The 13,294-nt window shown below is 38.1% G+C and overlaps 2 protein-coding genes across 8 annotated transcripts in view; one reads left to right on the top strand and one right to left on the bottom strand.

Annotated features, from left to right (window-relative positions):
- The window catches only part of CACNA2D3 (calcium voltage-gated channel auxiliary subunit alpha2delta 3), a 458,323-nt gene that overhangs the window by 22,692 nt on the left and 422,337 nt on the right, over positions 1–13,294 (bottom strand). For 3 of the 7 annotated variants that reach the window (XM_087744701.1, XM_087744702.1, XM_087744704.1), the window contains 3 exons: positions 5,406–5,481; positions 1,648–1,700; positions 16–71 (listed from right to left, as the gene is read on the bottom strand). In XM_087744701.1, the coding sequence (XP_087600827.1) occupies positions 16–71; positions 1,648–1,700; positions 5,406–5,481 (185 nt within the window). Of the gene's footprint in view, positions 1–15; positions 72–1,647; positions 1,701–5,405; positions 5,482–6,960; positions 7,007–13,294 lie in introns of those variants that run through there. The other 4 variants (XR_015701497.1, XR_015701498.1, XM_087744705.1 and 1 more) reach the window with 4 other exon arrangements.
- The window catches only part of LRTM1 (leucine rich repeat transmembrane protein 1), a 115,766-nt gene that overhangs the window by 61,775 nt on the left and 40,697 nt on the right, over positions 1–13,294 (top strand). The gene's annotated exons all lie outside the window — the stretch shown is intronic.

Here is a 13,294-nt window from a genome sequence, read left to right as displayed (position 1 = left end):
AAAAATTAAACTTACCTTTTGCTGTTAGATCAGAGTGCCACCAACTGCATAGATTAAATTCCACAAGGAACCTAAAGAAATCATTAGAGTTTTCATATTATCCCACAGAATGTTTTCAAAACACTAAACTGGCAGTAGTTCGATACCGTTAATCCTACTTTAAATAAAAGCTAATGCAGAACTGAAATTCATGTTACTAGCATAACTCTGGGATTATCCACTACTCCTATTCTCGTATTTTCACTGGGTTGTATTTTACCACCGAGAATTTATTCTGAAATTAACCCCATCGATAAATAATAGATTTACCTATTATTAATTTAAATTATTGATCTTATTTGAAGCGTCCCTTAAAATTCTCAATGCATGGCAGCATATAGTGTTTTCGGTGTTGAACATTATTAAACGTTATCCCTCCATTATGCAGGGTATTTTGACCCTCTAGTAAAATGCCATAGCATTAATAACTGTCCTGGCTACAGTACAGGCGTACACATAAAACAGTTTCTTATATTAATTCTGGAACTAAAATAATAAGCCTAATTTATTTCTAGGAGCAGAAAAGACTGATTAACCAGTGTCTAATCAACTCTAACTAGACGTGTAGAGAATGCATTTTCCCACTAAAACGTACTACGATTTACGTTGAAGCACGGACTGAAATGGGTCGGTCTATCAGTTATTGCAAGTGTAAAGAATGCGAAACCAGCATCCTGTTTATCGTATGGACATGGAACTACAATACTTATAAACACAGAAAGTTTCTGGAGATTTTTGAAGCTGTTATAGCTAGCATCGAAGTCTCACTGCAACATGATTTCTTTCCCTGATATTTACTTGGGAAGTTGCATTTAGGATCAACCTCTACCCTCTGGCAGTAGCCGTTCAGTTAATTCTCCTTGACACTTAGTCCAAACTTTGATGAAAGCTCATATAATTTACAATTAAAACAAAACGACTTCAAGAAAAAATTAGTTCTATTTCAAGAAAGATAAAATTCACTTAAATCTGCAGCTCTGCTCTCTGATGAGAACAATAATAAAGCATATAGGTGAATAATACAAGATACATTTTAAGGCTTCCTCTTCTCCATATGATACGGCTCTGCGATTTCTTAGGCCATCTCTCTTAAAGGCAATGCTCCTTATGTATTAACTCGAAATGTTAGAAGAATTAGGCCAGGTAAAAAAAATCAGCCACAAACAGAGTACACCTTATCTGGCATATTCTGTCTTACAGAAATTCATGAAGTGACAATACAGTGACTCACGATAACAGTTTGCTATATTGATGCATTACAAACAGCCAGACATTTATATAAAACATAACAGTAACCAGAAAAATAAATTTGCTATGTATATTGCAATCTGCTAGACTTACTAAGCAAAGACACAGATATAAGTGAAGACTAGGAATAATGTGAGAAGTGCAACTGTATGCTCATATAGCCAAAATTTTCTCAGATTTTAACCATGCAAAATTGGAAAGCAAAAGATGAACAAATGTTACTGTATTTAAAATCATACAATAGAAGCAGCACAATGTATGTAAAAGGCAAAAAGTACAAATATTCATTAAGTATTCAAAAGTACAAATACTCATCAATTCATACAAATATTCATCAAGTTCTTGACAAAATTTACTTACAAGACAAGCTCAGTCATAATCCATTTTACTGCAGCAAAGAAGGCATTATAAGGCTGAAGAGAAGCAACTCATTTAATAAAAAGGCAAAGCATGCAAATACTATATCTTAACTGAATTCTTCATGTAAAGACAATGTTATGGCTATTCGAATGCATGGGTAGCATGAGAAAAAGAACAATAACTTTTCCTTATGAAAAAGCAAATATTATATTGAATATTAAACTATATAGTAATGAAATTTCCTTTTAATGTCGTTGGTCATATACGCAGATTGTCAGTTGGAAACGGAAAGTTTTGGAAATGATTCTTAAATATTTAACCTCTAGGGGTTCCTATTTCCCAGGCTATTGCTGGAGGAACAGCTCTGGTAGATAATATGAGCTTTTCTTAGGCTGCGATTCACAGACTTGCCTCTCCATAATGTAAATCTCTATTCATTACCTCCGCCTAATTAGGCTAGGAAAAGCTTCCCAGGTTTGAATTTACCTGAATCAAGTTATCTGTGTCATACTGAAGGCCCAGTTGTAAGCACTTTAAGTAGTTTTTAAGATTCTTCCCTCCTCCCTCTTATTTTTCTGGATCATAACAAATACAGCAAATACTTGGAACATCCTGTGTTTGCAGTACTTCTCCTACATTTTGAATATTTTATTTTTGAAAAGAATATCAAGAGAATTGTTCTTTAATGAAAGAATCTCAGGCAGAAAAGCCAGTTCCCAGGACTTTGGAAAGGAATCTATCCTTGTCTCACGCATTTGTGTTGGAGTGTCCCAGTTGCACAAAATTTTGCGGGTTTTTTAGATTCCATACCAACAGAGTATTTTAGCACATGTAAGAAGTCATACTGACTTTAAGCGAATTACTCAGAAATCTAAAATCACGCTTAACGGTCCTGAATCAGCACCTTCCTGAAGCAGTGCCATTCTGCACAGCAGGAACTGGCCATTTAAGGTTTTCAGAGGCCACAAGGAGTATTTCTGCACAGGGCCGACACCTCGCGGGGCCAACGACCTCGTGTCAGTCAGCGGCACGGAAGGCTGCAAGAGCAAGCCAGCAGAATGCGCAGTGCCCAAGACAGTGAAGATTTCCACCTCTTAAGGACTGTCTTATACGAGAAGATAAAAAGCTACAAGTCCTTCCTAGAGATGAAAAGAAAACAAAATTTCAGCCCTGTGGATATCTTATTTATTTTTATTCCAAATCAGAAAACCTGAAATTTCACACCCAAGAAATTAACTTTGTTGCATACTTTTGTTTTCATAATGTCAAATTATTTAGGGAAAAATAACATATTTATTACTACTTATGAACAAGTTTATGTAAAATATACTATGTATTATAAAACTATTTTAACATGAGGAGTAAAAGAAAATTTAAAAACTCAGTATGTCTGAAAAAATTTTCAATAACATGAATAGAAAACGAGGAAAAGAATTTGTTTTGAAATTTTAGTGGAAAAACATTTCATTACAGTGATATAAATGCATTCTCATGAAATGTGATTTTACTAAGACCGCCTTTTCCACTCAAAGACTGTTCCTTCAAAAACTGCAGCAAAAACTGCCAGAGTTTTATTCTCTCCCTGTACCTAAACCATCACCGAGAGCCGAAGGAACTGAGCTGGGTGACTCTATGGCACGGATACATTTGCAACAAAGTGGTTCTACGGAGACTTATCCAGGATTGAATAAATTCCAACAAGAAAATATGCTGAACAACAAAGCATCGGGGTATCTTTTAAGAAGCAGTCCTATACTGGTCAAGAAATGGACCAGATGATCTATAAATCCAGTCCATCCCTAATTTATCATTTTAGTCCCACTGTCTAAAAAGCTACGAGAGAAAGCGGGGTCCAGCCCTGACACCCGTTTTCCACAACTGTGGCAGAATGTTGTGATAGATCCTTTAGCAGTCACACAGTCTTTGATGCCTGTGCTCCACTTCTCTGCTGTTCAAAATAGGAACCTTTAAAAGAGTCTCAGTCTTGTCCCTGTGTCTATTCCTGTATTTGTAAAACCATCATTCTCAAAAGGAAGGGTAAACATTTGTGAACAAACATTTTGCTAACATAGAAACTGTACTGAATACTGCCTAATAACCTGACCTATATGTACAAAACTGGGCATAAAAACAGGAAAAAAATCCTTTTAAGGAATCTAGCCCTAACGGTTTTTAATGCAAGTTCTCTTTATATTTGCTCTGTGATCACGGTTATTAGAAGTAACTGAATCAACAAGAAAATAATAAAATAACCAAAGCTCTGCCCATCTTTCATGTTGAACATCACAAAAACTCACTTGGGGTTTAAAGAAGAGTCTGGCTATCTTTAAAAAAATAAAGAAAGAACATGCTCGCCAGGTCTCCGTGTATCCCACAACAGTTGCAGGGTTTTTTCTCCATAAACACAGCTTGGACAAAAACTGGGATAGTGAAAATCTCTTGGATGAAAGCCCACTTGTGAGAGAGCAATACTTCAGCTCCACGTGCTGGGTGCTTACGCAAGCTGAGCTGCAGCCCCAGGCCTTGGCATGGAAGGCTGTTGCTAAGAGTTGTAATATATTTTAAAAGTTTTCATGCAAATGTGATTCACAGCATCCCGTTCTATTTCACTGATAATTTAAGTCGCGTTGCACAGCCTGGTACTTATTATTATGTCAGGACAGCCTTTTTTTCAGGTTCAGGCTTTAGCAGATAGCAAACTGATAAGTGCAGTAAGTCCAAATTTGCAGGTATTTGAAGAACATAGAGTCATGTAAATATGTAAATGAAAACATCCCCAAATGCATATGATTGTTGAACCACAGAAGCTATGTATCGATCTTTGGAAGCTGCCAGAACTTTGATATTTACTCAACAGTTTAACCATGCGTAGGCTTATTTTTTCTAGCTAGATCCCTGTGCATTTAAAAATACTACCAGATAACTCTTCCAGACCAGTAAAATTGCTAGTGTTTTGATGCTGTCTTTACATAAGAATTCTTCATGCTAATATTGTCATATGTTTGTTAAAACAGTTCCTTTTTAACATGCAAAAACTATCCTTTATCTAACACCTTATCAGTTCTGAGAGATTATTATAGTAATCAGTAAAACATATACATGATTATAAAAACCCCTTGAGGCTATTACCTAGAGATGCGATTTAGCAACAAGGAAGTGCTTCCCTTGCAAGACCCAGCTTGACTCTGATCAGGCCTTGCGGAGGGGCAGCGTTTGTACTCAGGTCTGATTGCAAGACAAGGGTTTAAATGCATGGAAATTACACTTTAAAAGACATCATCTTTAAATACTAAGGAAAAAAAAAAGTGGTAAAGTCACTGACTTGTATGCCTTGCCAATGAACCAATCCTTTCATATAAAAAAAAAAAATCTCAATTTTTAATTTGAATGACCTTTCTGCACGCGTGTATGTGTTTACATACGGAAAAGGCATATGTGATCCCAGTCCCCCAAACAAAGCACAATCTATTGCCAACTTTACCAAGTCCTAAGAAGGAGGATTCATATGGTGCAAAGAACATTCTGACAGAACCTCAGAAATGGTGGCATTAAAAATGGTTGTGTAAGTACTTGAACTTGAAAATGCTTAACACTTTGCATTGGTTTATAATGAACCGTTACTCGTATGCAGTAGGATAAACGCAAGAGCTGTAAGCATTCCAAATCAAAATAACGGGCTTACAATGGCCATGAGATATTTGCAACAGTTTTCTTTGATGATTGCATGGAAAGGTACTCAGAAAATTTACTATACTTACGTCCAGTAAGCTATGGGCACTGTCGCTACTCTCTTTGTTTGTTCTACACATGGCCTGGTAGTCATAAAGTGTAATTCTACAGAGAAGAACAGAAAACTGCTTGACTAAAAGAATAAAACACAGTGGAATAAAAATGATGATATGGAACAGTCTGCCCACAAAGTAGACGGGGAAATAAAAATTGTAACAGAAGCAGGGAAAAGAGGAATAAGGGATCATTAACGTACAGGTTACACAAAGGAGAATAAAGGCAAGAAACACTGTGAAAACTTTGTGAGGATTTTATCAGATTACAGAACAAAGCAAGAACGTAACTGGGAGAAACCGGGGAAGATACACATACAGTGTAACACACAATGATATAAACGATGCGAGGAGGAGGAGGAGGAGAATACACATTCAACACGATGCTTAAACAATTGGTTCTGGACTGAGATCCGCACATTTAGCCCCAGAAAGTGAAAGAACCTATGCATTTGAGGGGCTTCTCACAACAGACTGCTCCTGAGCTCCAGTAAAGGCAAAAAGACACTTCTACAGTTCTCAGTGCACGACTGATTTGTAAAAATATGACGTTGCTTCCAAAGAAGAGAGAGGTGACATTTCAGTGTATTCACAGTACAGGCAATCGAAGCAGGACGGGTTTACTTTTGCTTCTTTTCATGAGGGCAAAATGTTCCACGGCACGTTCCTGCTGTAACCAACATGTGGTAGAAGCCTCCTCAGATGCATAGTAAACAGGGAAATTTCTTTCTGCTTGTGATTTTACTCATCATTGATACACTTCAGAGATCTAAATGTAAAATCCAGAACTCGGAGACAGTATATGGAATTGTGATTATTTCTCTAAATCTGTCTGTCCATAGAACAATTAATTAACTATATCCATCTACATAAAAAGCATTTAACATCTATAGCAGATGTAAAGAATCTTTAGTTGCAACAAGCGTAAATATATAAAAGTTACTAGTATTATTTGTACATATCCATTTGACTTTTGCATCATCGGAGGGACAAAGGAACACAATTGGACATAGACGGTTTATAGATGTATGAGATGGGACTTCAACGTTTTGCAATGTGTGCCTTGCTTCTAAGTGAAGAGGAAAGGAGAGCACACAAATTCGGCTACGGAAAGGATGTCCCAGAAGCTGCCAAAAACAGGTCATGAAATGCATTCAGCATCACCATGAGGCATTCTGCACTGCATGCCATGAAACGTTGCAACCTGTACCGATAAAATGTCAGAATCCATTGTGGTAGAAACTGTATATAATTTTTCCAATCTAGTTTTGTGACAGCAACCATCACTGAAAGCTTCTTTATTATGCCTATATTTTCTTTTTGGCTTACAGGCAAAATATCTAACATACTGGATCTCGCAGCTTCAGCTAAACATTTAATACATGGTCATAGTGCTTACATGAGTAGTTTTATCTTATATTCAGACTAGAAATGGCTAGGAAGCCATTGTTTTGTGGACTGGCAGAGAGAGGCACATGGTAGACAAACGCATAACTAGAGACCTAAACATGGGTGCAAGGTGAACACTGACCATATTTGGCAGAATCACGCCCACAGCCAGATCCGCGCACACAGATCTGCCAAGACAAACAGAGCGGTACATGGTGTAAGCCGTGCTGCCCGCGTGGCATGCAGTAATACACCACTTGCCCTAGCTGGTTTTTCCTTTATTTCCCCCCCCTTGAACCGTGGTCAGAATCCAGCCCCTGTCATGTAATCTCTACAGCTCGGCCCTTCCAGGCTTGGTTGGCTCGACTCTTTCATTCCTCTAGCTCCACGGAGCGTGGTGCATGGCCACCCGGACCTCCTAGCGATGGCGGCAAGTGACAAGTGCAGATGGGGGCAGCTTACAGATGTTAACGTGCTCTCTGCCGCGTAGTCAAGCAATTTGTATGGATGAGACGGTCCCATCCTGCTTCATTCAATACCTCGTCTTACAAGCAGAATAGCATTCAGTTTTGTCTTTATTCTTTGTAAATGGTTTTTCAGTATAAGAAGTTTGATGACCGTTTGTTTGGTGTTTGAAAATACAGTCAATTCCTTCACTTTGAATTTCATACACCAGACCTGCTTGGACAATCTGTGGACTTTATTATTCTACTGAGAAGTGTTAATCAAATACTATCGCGGTGTCATGTGGAACATCTGTTATTATTTTAACTTCATTTTAAATATTGGGAAAAGCCTTTCCCCCCTCATTATTTGCACCTGTATTACATTTCTTATGTAATTATTACGTTGTAATAGATGTAATAGTTTCTTTAAATGCTCAAAGATAAAAAGTCATTAGAAGATTGAAATGTACTCACACAAATAATCAGAAATATAATTAATGTTGCGCCTCGACATGCTAGATTACATATTTTGTAGATTGTCTTATTGTATCGTAGGGAGTACACAACAATCTAAGATTGTATTATAAGCAAGAGGAACAAAAATATTAAAATGTATGTAGTTAAAAAAAACTTCATTTAACAGGAAAAGAAATACTAAGCTTTACAGTGACAGCAGAGGGGAACAATTGTAATAAACAACCTCAAAACCACTGTGGAACACTGCGAAATTGTTGTTTGGAAATTCCTGAATATCATCTGCGGATGATATTATAATGAGTTTAGTCTTAGTAAATATATTTGAAGGTGTTTCCAACGTGAAGATTCTGGTTCAGGAACAAACTAGAAAACAGATAGTGTATCCAGGTTAAAAAAAAAAAGGAGCAAATCCTTAGAAAGGTACATGGCAGACACAGTTTTCTTAACAAAAGCCTGGAATGAGCTCTGGTTTTTGAACAATGTATTCCCATCTCAGGAAACTTCAAAGTGGGCAAGTTCAACACCTATCTGAAAGTTTCTGAAGATGAATCAAACAACTAGAACAGAGGATGTGCAAAATATACCAGTGAAAGCATTATTGCCAAATGATCTTAAAAGACCTGATTCTTCTGCACTAAAAACAAACAGGCATTTTGCAATACCCTTCAAAGACCAGTGGATGAAGCCCATAACCATGTTGAAATCTGAACGCTGCAACATACTGAATCAATTCCGGACTCTCCGTCACTATGAATGGTACTAAAGCTCAGTATAAATGGGTTTCCAGGCATTCACAAATTCGAATCCAGTTTTGTTTTGTTTCTGTTCTTGTAAATGTAATAGGAAGGTAAAAGCCTTCCAGCCCTATTCCTTATAAAGGCCACTGTAGTATTTGCAGGCAAAACAGTGGCTTAAGATGCTGTGGTGCTTCGGTGTTCCAGTGTCAGTTCCAGAGTGTTATTTTATTGCTAACGGCTTTCTGAGATTTTAGAAAATAAGCTTTCTTCTCACTCAGACAGACTTAACTCCCTGCTGCAGAAAGAAAGGCTTCCAGATTACCCTTTTTGACGTGACTGTATTTCAGTTTTAAATAACTGTTTGCAGCTAACCGTATCCTGTTCAACTGACTAGAGTTAGTGAACATAATTGCCTGCTTCCCGTGATCTAACTTTTAAGTCCATCTAGATGCCCAAGCCCATGCTACGTATTACAGCATCTCACAGGAGAGCTTTGCTATTGCCACGGATAACGTGCTTGAGACTTTCCGACATCATCACGCTGTTAACTGCCCGTGTTGCCACACCTGGGCACTGAAGTCTACAGAGCGGTTGTTTTCAACATCAGTCATAGGACAACCACGGACTATGTGCAATCATCTTTAACTAATGGAAAATAACTTACCAAAACCTAAATGTGCACCTCCATTGCATACAACTTCAGGGGCCAAATACATTTTGGTGAAAATCTTTTTATTGCCCATTTCCTGATATAGCAAATTCCAGTCTTGTACCTTGCAATGGACTTATAGTTGAGCACGAGTCTGGTTCAAGAAAATTAAACTTCTAAGACCTACCAGCAGCACAGGCTACAGTAACAAATGTACTCTCTTGCTTTCAGCTAGGTTTTCAGCACACCTATGGATTTCTACTTGGTACTGTAAAATACCCTCTGTGACAACTGTACAGCTGAAAGATCTTAAATACATAAAATTTCAAATGTTTTGGCACCAGTTCAACATTTGGGGGTTTTCACATAATTTGTAGGAATAATAAGCTTCTTACCATGGAAGTAATGTCAAGTCCATTAAAAAAAAAAAAGGAAGAAGTGCTCCAAAAAAGCAAGCCTAGGAAGGCAGTAATACAGGAAGCTCTAACTATTGACACTACGCTTTACTCAGTAGTCCACGTAAAAATTAATGGTGACTACAGCTCACTTCTGGTGGAAGGATGTTCATTAAGTCAGACACAAGGTAGCAGCCTGTCTGGCATTCTCGCAAAGAGGGGAAGGAGGGACAGTGCTGGATGGTACGAAGGGTAAACTGGTTTCTGAAGTCTAGAGAGGGTCCTTGCGGGGAGGCAGCAGGGCACTGTAAGAAAGGCTGTACTGTTGCTGCTCTGGCTCTCCCACCTTCATTGACAGACAGACTGTTAGTGCCCAGACGCTGTCAGACTAATACCTTTCACCACCAAGAAAATCAACAAAAAGCATAAAAATAAATTACAGCATTTTGACAAAACAAGCTTGTCATCACGTATTTTTGCCTTTATTGTTCAGCTATTCCCAATTGCCAAGGTGATCCAAAGCATAACATGTATAAAAACTACAACTCAACCTGTATTTTCAGCCTCAGAATGACAACTCATTTACATAGCACACGTGCCTGGGTTTCTCCTTAAGTGGGTAAAATGATTCCCATATACTACTACACCGCGTTAAATTAGTGGTAATATTTACAGAGATATAAACTCTAACTACGCCCAAACTCAAACTCAGTTTTAAGACATTAATTTTAGATGTCACATGGACAAAATATGAGCAGAAAACACAGCACACAGCAGTGCGGGACTTTCAGAGCGCAGGTACCAGATGCACATCTGGTAAATGCAAAAAAACCAAAAAAAAACCCATCAGAACAAGGCTCTTCTTGTTGGTAATGGCAAGAGGGAAGTGGCAGATATTATTTCGTTCTTTTGTACCTACTTGTAAACCTGTACTAGGCAGTCTGCTATATCGTTGCCTTTCTGACAGCTATTTCTTTCTTGAAAATGGGATGCCGTTCTGCAGGGCAGTACAATTACATGTTATTCATTTAGAAGTTGAAGATTAAGGGTGCAGGCCTCCGACATGCTCTGCAGTGCACACGACAGCTAATATAGAAGATGATTCTTGGAAATAGTCTGTTCATCTTCCTGCCTTGAATGTCTTCTGCCTGCCCATACAAAAAAGGCCTATTCATCTACCTGACTATTTTTTGTGGTATTTATGCCATAAACATAGGGTATATTTTGAGCTTACTTTTTCTTTTACTAAATAAATCATCACTGAAGATAGGGAAAATTTTTATAATATAAGAACTGCAACACGACAGTTGTATTTGTCCAATACCAAACCCACTAACTCCAATTTGAATTGTTCCTTCAGTCTACCAGTTATCTTCTCCCAAGTACACATCTACATTCAGAAACATCGCCAAATTAACAGAAGGTCAAATCAATGACTGTAAAAATCCACAAGAAAATAAACACAATTTTTAAATAAAAGTGTCCATTTAACACCTTCACCAAAAATGCAAGAATATCTTATTAAAATGAATGCTTAAATAAGAAAGAGTGGCCTAAACAGGAAAATATCCTTCATTTGGAGGCTGTGCTGCCTCAGTGGCAATTAGTATCCTGTTGGTGAGCTACTGGTTACTGGTTTCATGATTTGGCTTTAAGAACGTCCTGCTCTTTGCGAGTAGCTTAGTAGAGAGTTCTGATTTTTTTTACAATCTTATAACCTGGAGGCAAAGCGCTTGGTAGGTTTTGCTTATAAAGCGAATCAAGACCGAGAGATGAAAGTCTGCCCTTATGTGCACGCGTTTGGAGAACACAGGTGAAGGATCTGGAGCGTACCGTGCCGTAAGGGCACAGACAGGGCGCGTTATGCACTAAGCAGCGTGCGAGCAAAGATAAAGGAACGGGGCGAGAAAGACTGAGAAACAAGAGAAGCTCTCAAAGCAACAAGAAGGTATGACAGTGAGATGTAGGATCTGGGAAAGCTGGAATTCAAGGGTGCACCACTTCAGTCGTGTATCCTGGCAACATGATTTAACACCAAAGCACAGATGCTCCTTCAGAGGCCAAGAGGATGCCTGGTGGAAACAGAACTATTAAGAGGAAACGCTGCTGCTTCTGTATTTGTCTTAGAATTGCTTAGTTTTCCTCCTACTGGAAAGGATGAAAGTGTTTTGAAGTCAAGAGAGATTTAATTTTCTCTTACAGATTTATTAAGTTCATTTCTTTGGGGATCTCATTGCTTCGACAGCCCTCAATTTTTCTGATGTTAATGTGTTTTTTTTAGATTTTCATGCGTTGAGCAGTTGAATCTATTTTTTCACTGGTTTTATGTAAACAAAGTGTTGAGGAAACTATCAAGAAAATCTAGTTTTAAGTTTTCAGTTTTTCTACGTTATGTGAAGCAGATACTTTTCCATAAGCACATCCTAATTCATTTAATAATGAATTTAAAATATATTTAAATTATTTAACTGTGCGCAATATTCAGGGTATAAGATAAACATCATTTCTCTAAATGATCATAGAACATGTCACGTTGCTGTGGAAGCACTGATATAATTTTTCTCCCTAAATATAAAACCCACAAACTAAGAAAATATACATACGTACACATGTACACATTATTCAAAAGAAGTACTGAGTTTAAAGAAATTGAGGAGGGAAGGAGGTATTTAAGTTCACTTTAAAAAATAAACAGCAAACACAAAAATTGAATTTCATCCTGCTGCAGGTTGAAAAGAAATACAGTCAGCAGCAGACAAGCTCCTTTTGTTTAACGCTGCCAGCTCAATCCTAAAAAGAACTTCCATACCCCTCCAAATTAGTGGTAGTTGAGAGAACGCACAAGGGGTTAATTCATTCCTTTTGTGGACGGAGAGCCTGGAAGCTGGCACGGCTCAGCGGGGCAGCAGCACATATCTGCGCTGCCGCTCCGCTTAGCAGTGCGAAGAAGACAGGACTCCCGTCCCAAAAAGGAGCACGACCCGATCAAACAGGGCAAAGCCATAGGATTCACCTGCTGGATAGTAAAGGCCATATAAGAAGCAAATTGCAAGAAAGGATGGCTTTGGATATTATCAGAATAAAAGGCTAAAGAGCAGAGCTTGCTCTTTGATTTTGTCTCTGCGGTAAGAGCAGCAATGACAAGTATAACGCATGCAATATCTATATGGTTGTACGCTCAGGGAAATGGTACTGGTAATAGATTTTGCCACTGCATTATGCAGTGCCTTTTTTCTTTAATTCTTGTTCCGTATAAAATAATTTTTGGAAAAGCAAAACTCAAACAAATTAGCAATCTTAAAAATACTGTAAATGTGTCTGACTATTTTTCATGAGAGCCAGCAAAGATTTCTTCTTCATGTTGCTAGAATTAAAGGCCTCATTTAGCACAGCTCAAAGACAGTTTGGGGTTTTTTTTGTTGCTGCACAATGCTATCTGCTGTACAGAAGGAAAAGCAGGTGGCTCATTTAGTGCCATTACACCACTTTGATTGTCTCTCATTTTTAATTGATTGGCAATGGCCAGTTTATTGTGTTTAAATAATCGGCTCGTTGTGTTTACATTTTCTTTAGCACGCAGCTCAGTTGCACTGAGCTAGTGGCTTCATTATCTGTAACTCCCTTGGAGCTCAAGGCCAGCAGAATCATAAGCCACTGATCCACGCCAAATTGGCATCCACTGCAGTTTAGATGGAGTACTCGAGCCATGCAGTCTTCGTTTTCTCAATGGTGGTGCCTACTACCATCGACTGTTCAGCAGATATTCCGTTTG

Source organism: Nipponia nippon, unplaced genomic scaffold (genome assembly GCF_047370975.1).
Source record: "Nipponia nippon isolate SJK-2023a ecotype South Korea unplaced genomic scaffold, ASM4737097v1 scaffold_9, whole genome shotgun sequence".
In the NCBI taxonomy this organism is placed as follows: domain Eukaryota; kingdom Metazoa; phylum Chordata; class Aves; order Pelecaniformes; family Threskiornithidae; genus Nipponia; species Nipponia nippon.
This window is presented reverse-complemented; position numbering and strand designations above follow the sequence as displayed.